The sequence below is a fragment of the Triplophysa rosa genome, linkage group LG11 (genome assembly GCF_024868665.1).
Source record: "Triplophysa rosa linkage group LG11, Trosa_1v2, whole genome shotgun sequence".
Classification (NCBI taxonomy): Eukaryota; Metazoa; Chordata; class Actinopteri; order Cypriniformes; family Nemacheilidae; genus Triplophysa; species Triplophysa rosa.
In genome coordinates, this window is record NC_079900.1 from 17839154 (window position 1) to 17847541 (window position 8388).

General features: G+C 35.6%; 1 protein-coding gene across 1 annotated transcript; it reads right to left on the reverse strand.

Annotated features, from left to right (window-relative positions):
- Window positions 1-3231: 3231 nt before the first annotated feature.
- pla2g10 (phospholipase A2 group X) lies at window positions 3232-8037 on the reverse strand. The gene is made up of 4 exons (XM_057345836.1): window positions 7819-8037; window positions 6771-6939; window positions 5814-5920; window positions 3232-4896 (listed from the first exon to the last, which is right to left on the reverse strand). The coding sequence occupies exons 1-4, from the start codon at window positions 7853-7855 to the stop codon at window positions 4748-4750; spliced, it is 462 nt and encodes a 153-aa protein (XP_057201819.1). The 5' UTR covers window positions 7856-8037; the 3' UTR covers window positions 3232-4747.
- Window positions 8038-8388: the final 351 nt, after the last annotated feature.

Genomic DNA, 8388 nt, shown 5'->3' on the forward strand with positions numbered 1-8388 from the left:
AACAAAATTATATAGTGCTTACTGAAGAGAAGCAATTACACCCCCCTATCCCCACCCCTGGTGAAATTGTAGTAATGTTATAACATTTTATGAACTGTTCTTTCTTTATAACAGCTAGTAAGTTGGTCAGCACTCATGGACTGTGTGCTATATGTATACTTCACAGTGTTATCTTTTTTCTTTCATTATGTGTTCGAAGACATTATCACAGACAAAACTCTGCCCTGGAGACCATTCAGTTCCCTTTGCTTGACAGGTTTGAAATAAATTGCGATTCCCCCCCCCTATATAATTTCCTGTCAAAAGGTCCTGGTGTTTTGGAGTGAATTGCACAACTTTATACTCATGAATTCATTATCATGTTGTCATTGTCTTGTGATGTAAATAGGAACATATAAAAGTATTTGGACATTATTTTGTAAATAACTGCATTGCATAACAAATATCAAATCAAGTATTTATTTAAAGGGACAGTTCACCCAAAAATGAAAATTCTGCCATGAATTACTCAACCTCAAGTTTTTCCAAATCTGTTTACATTTCTGGTAAAACTTCAGTATGGGGGGCAATTCTCACTGTTAACTAGTTGTTATTAGCATGCCTATTATTGTCATATTGGCTGTTTATTAGTACTTATAAAGCACATATTCAGCATGACCATAATCTACATACCTAATCCTACCTTAACCTAATAACTATAATCAACAAATTAAGAGTTAATTGGGGGAAAAGTCATAGTTAATGGTTTGTTAATAGCGATAATTGCCCCCTATACTGAAGTGTGACCAAATTTCTTTGTTTGGTTGAACACAGAGAAAGATAATTGGAAGAATGTTAGCAACCGACGGTTCTGGGGCACCATTCAATGCCATAGTAGGAATCGTGTAATGATTGTGTAATTTTATTGTTCTGTTGAACACAAAAGAAGAAATTTTGAGGAATTTAGGAAAGCAAACAGTTTTGGGGTACCTTTGGTGACTATTTTATTTGGTTTATTACTTTGATAGTCAATGATACCCAAGAAATGTCAGTTGCTAACATTCGTCCAAATATCTTTCTTTATGTTCAACCGAACAAAGAAATGTATACAGATTTGGTATAACTTTGGTGGGTAATTCAAAACAGAATTTTCATTTTTGAGTCAAGCGGTATTTGTTTACAGTTGACACCTGGTTTGATGTTTTTGACACCAGCGTGATGTGAGTGTCCAAATTATTTTTGGGACCACTGTATTAGAAACAAGATCTGTATATGCTGTTTAATTGTCTGTCTTGAATTAAATCTAAAAGTGTTTGGATTGATGACAAAAGTGGGAAAATCGTGGTACTGTAATTTCTGTGAATTAACATATTAAGAACATGTTCATGCCATCACTGTAAAAAATAATTTTTGTCTTAAATTTTAAGTAACATTAACTTGGATTTACAAGTCATTTCAACTAAATTGTAAATGATGCCAATGGTGACTAAAAAATAAGTTGAAACTGCTTAACTTGAGTTACTGTAAAAAAGTTTTTTTTAATAACTCAAACGCAAGCTGACTGTTTTTAAAAATTCCACAAAGATTTTTTTAACAATGATTCAGTCCAATGTTTGTATTGTTCGTATCTTTGACCTGTGCATAATTTCACAACACAGAAGGATGTCATTTACTATTGAGATGTTTTTCAGGTTTCAGTAACCAGATGGACATGGCGATCGATAAAGAAGAAACCTTGTGCATTGAGTAAAAGCATTTAAACAAGTAAGGCATTGTCGACAATTTCAAAATTGTCTCTGAAGAAGTAAACAAGAAAACATACAGACGTGAAATTAAGACCCCCCTTATTCCCCACTTCCATGTGACTCCAGAAGCATATGACTTCCATAACTTCATCGCTTATTAACCGCTGATGGAAGGACACAAATGAGTGAGTGTTTGTGGAACTTTCCCCAGATATTCAGGTCCCAGCGGTTGGGCAGATCTTCTCCTATTTCACACAGCTTCACCCTGCCTGACAACAGAGCACGAGGAACTTCACATGTGTCCCATGGAATGCGAAGACCAGTTCTGTCCGTTAAAATCCAGCATCCCTTAACAAGTCTCACACAGAAGATTATTTACCATTCCTGTGTTATTAAATGACCTCATTTACACTTTAGTGTCAATTAAGTCACTTTGATGGCTTTGTGAATACAAAAGTTTTGTTATAATAATGCAATGTGAATTTTTGTTCATTCATGGTTGTGGACAGAAAAGGAGCCAGAAAAGGCTTGGGTCATGAACGTTTAAATGTGAGGATTTCCCATAAAGATCTTCTAGTTCATGTGTTACATGTGACAAAGGTCATGCATGAAAAGCGACACAGCAACAAAACAAAAATCATATTTTGATTAAGTATTTTTTGTATTTGTTTTAGGAATTAAATATATTGAGTGATATCAATAATGCATATTTTATAATGACATATCAGTCGAAGAATAAAGCTAAGGTGAGTGGCGTTGTCTATGCGTCATGTTTAGATGAAAACTGGACGAATGCTGCCACCTACTGGTAGGTCTAGAGCAAGCGTCAGTCTGGTTTATTACACATGCAGACCTTTATCTCTCTCCAAGGTTCTTGTTCATTCAGATCATACAGCTTATAAAGAACAACATGCCCTTTAAATGAAGCTGATGTCATTTCTGTGTAATGCTGGGAATGAGAGAAAGGATAAGCGTTAGTGGAGGACATATATGAAAAGACTTTTAAGGACACGGCGAGCTGGATTTCCCCCTTGGCCTAGAAAAGAAAACACAAGCTTTGCCAGGGTCAGGATTCCCATCATTCTCTAGATATTATTACCACATTTGTAAGGGAAGTTGCACACCAAACCAGCTAAGGTAATACTTCAGTATGATCCATTCATTTTCTGTCAGATCTGCTCAGTGGTGTGTGTGTACTGTATTCTTATGTGTTGTATTTCTTAAAGTCATAGATATGCACAATGTGTTAAAACTAAATATGATTTTGAATAGACTACGGTGGGTGAAACACTATTTTAAGTGTGATGTACAGTATATGGAATATTTGCAGAACACACAAGATATAATGATCTTTTTATTTGTTAGTTTTAAGATCAAACTTTTCTGTGATTTGATTCATACAATCAGGGAATTTACAGGCATTGTTATTGCATTATTGTAGCATTTTCTTTCTCTCTTCTTTTTCTTTTCTCCTAAGGAAACCGCAGTGGTTGTCACATGGATCCAATTGCATGTTTTATTTTTATTTATAAGTGATGTAACATTATTACATTATTTAGATTTCTATCATTGAGGATCATATTTTGTAACAGTATACAAGTCAAACAATTCTTTCAGTAAAAAAATGAAAACAATGCACCCACACTGACACACAAGTGTCAACTCTATAACGAAGAATAATGAGCAACAGATTCAATTCCAATTTTAGGAGGAGTGTGTTTTTCATAAATATCATGTCTGGATAGGTCCTTTGTGTGTGTGATTTATGTTTTAAAACTTTTAATACAATTTCTGTTGGCCAGAACAATGGTTTGACAATTTTTCATTTCATTTTTCATTATTGCTGTTTTTTATGTGTCATGTTTTATTTGCTTTGAGCTTCTTTTTCTTTTTTCTTACTTTATATCAATATTTTTCCATGTCATTAAATGGAAAGTTCCTGTTGTGACAACATAGCCCATTTAGTTACAAGTGATCAAAACTGTAACTTGTTTGTAATAAATTGTTTCTTTATAATGGTGGAAATCTTCTGTTGTACTCAGTTTTTCAAGGTTGTACTAATACAGAAAAAAAACACAATATTCACTAACGTAACATAACGTAGTGACAATTTGGCTCAGGTCTCTCCCACAGAAACACTTGGGAGCTTATGTTTGACTAATGGCATCATAATCTAAAAATAATAATAAAAAGACAATAGGCACATTGTAATTAATTTGTTCATTTTAATGCATTTTCCTAGTAAATATAGAACCCTGCCTGTGAAAACCTGTAAAACTTTGCCAGTTTGCCAGTAACTTACTGTAGATTTAATGACAACTTAATATACTTTCCAATTAGTACTGTTTTCAGTTACTTTAAAACACTTTGACTTTTGAGATTCAAAATGTGCAAGAGACTGGCATTAGCACAGCAACACTACTAAAAAATTACACTCTTCCTAAGCATTTTTCTCATGTTTTCTGTAAAAATATTTCATATTTATAACATAAAACTTATATTTAGTCTTGTTTTATGAAAGAAAAATATATAGGTAAGTTTATGCTTAAAACAAGATTTTACATTAAATCTACAGTAAGTTACTGGCAAACCTGCTGTGAAATTACAGCAAAGTTTTACAGTGTACCTAGTCATTTTTTGTGATTTACTGTTTTTAACATAAAATCATCCTACTGTTATATAATATTCTGTTAAAACATAACCTCGAAATAGTGACTGAATAATACCATGTCAAGGATGAAAATTTTGGAAGCCATTCTCTGGTATTTTTCCAAAATAATAAGGCAAAGTGTCAATAAAACCATTCATTTCACTATTTAAAATAACTAGGTTTAGAATCAAAAATGAAATTCTGAGACAGTATCTTAAAATCTATTCATTTACAGTGATGAACACACATTTAGTCATTATTATGGCCATGACTACTTTGATGCTCAAACTCTTTAACCTGGCAGGGTCACATATTTCAGATACAATCTATGCAATGTTCTCGACGATTTGTTTAATAAATGTATTAAATTAAATTAGTAAATGTTGCAGGTAGGATGTTCATAACCACAGAGGAAGTCAGGCCACAGAATGTATTCTTTGTTGAATGGTGCTTTTCTCAGACATCTGGCTGCCTCTCTGTCACATCGGCACAGGATTGTCGCACATCTGTCATTAAGCGAGTCTGCATTGAAGAAGCATCAGAGAAATGTCAATGATTGAAAAATATTACAGCCATATTGTGGGTATTACAGTTTTTCTCAGTCGCTTTGGTGCATTTCTCAAATCATTCTCAAAATTTTCAAAATAGTAAGTGCATTTCTCAAAACAATTCATACAAACTGCACAACATCATGGAATACCTGCAAAAGCCTGTCAATTGTTCAAAACGATTAGTTAATCTCCCAAAAGGACATTTTTACATCAATGAACGTGTCCGTGCCATCAAAATGACAAGTCCGTCCTTGTGTCATTGTTCACAAACAGGACAGTCAAAATGTTTAGCCATGTTGTCAGTATAACGGGTGCTTTATTTTTTCTTTTTTTTTTGGAGTATTTTCGGATGTAAACTATGGCTTCAGTTTGTAATGACACTCATTGATAATGCACAAGACTGACTTATTTCACTTTCAAAAAACTTTCAAAGCAATTGCAACTTGTTCAAAAGAATAAGAAACTACTTTTCTGATGTGCACAAGTGACAAGATGATGTGAAAGTTGAATAACTAGTTTTGAGAATTTCATTTCTGATCTGAGAAATGCTGCAAAGCGACTGAGAAAAACTGTAAATAAATCATAACTATAACAACAAGCTGTAAATCTCATGAGTGCTGCCTGGTGTTTACTGCGGGAACCTAAAATATCCTGTGGTTTGGTGAAGAAAACGACCTCTTTTAGCCTGAACTCTTCAATCTGCTATAATACACACCCTGTATTTGTACTACTTCCTGAAGTTGATGGGAAACCCAACCAAAACATTTGTAGTATTTCAGTTCCACCTCCGGAGTTTCAATGACCAGGATGTTAAAATGCAGTCAGTGTAATCATGCGAAAATCAAATCTAGACTATAAAGCCGATAGTTTAAGATAAATAACACATACCACAGTCAACCTCCTCATCGTCACACTTCCACTGATAAATTTCTGTATTAGTTTGACAGCCTGCAAACTCTGCGTCTGCATAACAGCAGTCGTGCTTGTGACAACACCTGGATCAAAGACAAACAGAATAGATGACCTGCATAACTGCTTTATGTAAACAATTTATTTTTGTTTTTATAAGACCTTTAACAATTTCTTTAACATTTTAAATAGACTAGACGTTGTCAAAGCGCAATGTAATCTCATATGTGAGGGAATGTTACAACAATGACACAGTCGAACGATTAACTGCTGACTGTGTAAGATCAGAATGAACGCGTTCTTGGTGGAATGTGCTGTCATAATATGTGCAGATTTGTTTATTCATTTTCATATCATGCCATGATGTCGCTGGCTGTCATAAGATGGATCTGCATCCTAAACAAATCCTGTTTGCCCTGTATGTTTGTGTCTGGAAATACACGGCGGTCATGGTTTGTTTATGTGTGTCATGTGCTGTCCTGTCTCGTGACCCCTTCCCTTGTTACCCGAATAATTGATCTAATTATTGCCTTATGCCCCTCACCTGCCTTTTGTATTAATGTCTTGTTTGCTGCCCTGTTTATTGCCCTTGAGTCCTGTGTTGGTTTGTTCTGGGGTCTCCCTTGTCTGGTGTCTTACTGCCCTGAAGTGAAGTTTTGAGGTTCAAGTTCTGGTCAGACTGGTTTTGCCTGTTGATGTTCTAATAAAAAAAAAAATGTCCTGAATGCTGTGTGCGACAGCGTTCCATTTTGCAAAGCCTGGCATTAGTGAAATGGCTTTCATTTTGAGTGTGGGCGTGCTAAGTATACGTCTTTTCCAGATGTTTGAGGGAATGCCACACAAAAAGCCACTTAAGGACTAAGATTGGGCTTATAGAATGGGCAAATCTAAACACTGCAAAAAAAGTGCACGAGGTCACAACAATGTTATTTTTACCAGTCTGCACTGTCCCTGGGCCACCCTTGACCTCCAAGGCCACAGTAACATCCATACATCGTATAAGCTAGCGCTGGTCTTCCCGTGCTGCACCTGATAACCCCGGCCAGTTCCAGGAGACCCCTTTTGGTCCGCGAAGACCTCTGTGGCTGCAGGGAAGCCATGCTGACTGAAAAGGGTAAAACGATGACATTGAGAAACATCGAAAACCCTACACCTCCACATTCCACAACACTTTAAAAGCGACACTGTTATCCAAAGTAACCTGGAATGGCGCAGCACCTTAAACATATCGTCGCCGTGGAATTATCTGCATTCTGAGCAGGTTTGACATAGCAAGCTTGAAAGTTTTGCTTTCCATTTGACTTTGTAAATAGAAACTTTTTGTTTTCTAAAAAAGTCGCAAAATGTACACAACGCAAAGAAAAACCCCACCACATAATGTAAATAAAATGTCACAGAATAAGGATATACGAACAACTCAATTAAATAAAAAAAAAAGTCAGATGGGAACCTTCTGGGAACATTCCAAGGTGACGATATAATGTAAGGTGTATTGTTTTAAAACCCAATTCAACATTCCTACCACATTTAAGCAAAGAATATGGTGATTTTTTATCAATGGAGTGTTAGATTCCACTGAAGTGAAGTGTTGGAGTCCTGAATGTGGTCATGTTATAAGAGTTATAAATAGCTATACGTGTAAAGAGGTTGATGGTTTAATTTACAGTCAATTCTTGTTTTGACCCGGTTGTTGTAATCATAAATACCATAGGTTTACAAAACATTGTAGCCGAAGTGTTTTTTTACCACCACATGTATGACTGTCTTTATAAGGTCATTATTAAAAATGTATTATATTATATAATTATGTTGCAGTTATATTGAAGTGCAGTTAACAGCTTTTAAATAAAACCGAAACCATTCTCTAAACAGGTTGTAAACGTGTCCATTGCAAATCGAGATGTTTTAACCTGTTAAATGAATAAGCACAAAAGAAGAAATTAAGTTGATAGATAGTGAATGGGTGAGAGCTAAGCCGACTCACCTGTAAAGAGCAGAAAGGTCCAGTACAACGCAGTCATTGTACTGTCAGGTTATATCCGAGTGTCTGTTTACTGTGGGATAAACAGACTGCCTTCGGTGCTGAGCTGCTTTTTTCAGACGTTACTTTACCTCAATGAGTAATCTCAGGGAAACGCACTCCTTCCAGCGTCCTCTCTCTCTCTCTCTCTCACACACTCCTGAAGGCTACTAACTTTGAAGGGAGGGAAATTCAGCGAACGTCGAGTTGTATCTCCAGACGGGTTGGATTTTTTGATTAAGGACCGCCTCGTGTCATTTGTATTCGTGAATTCATGAAATAGTCCGAGGCCCATTGTTTGCTTAGGGCGTTTGCAGGCCTGTGGTTAGGACAATTAAGCTATCGACCTTTTAGGTAAAATACCCTTTGTTGTTTGCACAAATCGATAAGGCCTATTTACGTTTGATCTGAAAGTAGCCTATATGAACTATTCGGGTAATCTTTTTTTGTTAGTAGCCTATTTGTGCAGCAATTATATTTACTAATGCAAATTATTCGCATAAACCTTGCATTTGTGAATCGCCATCATAATTC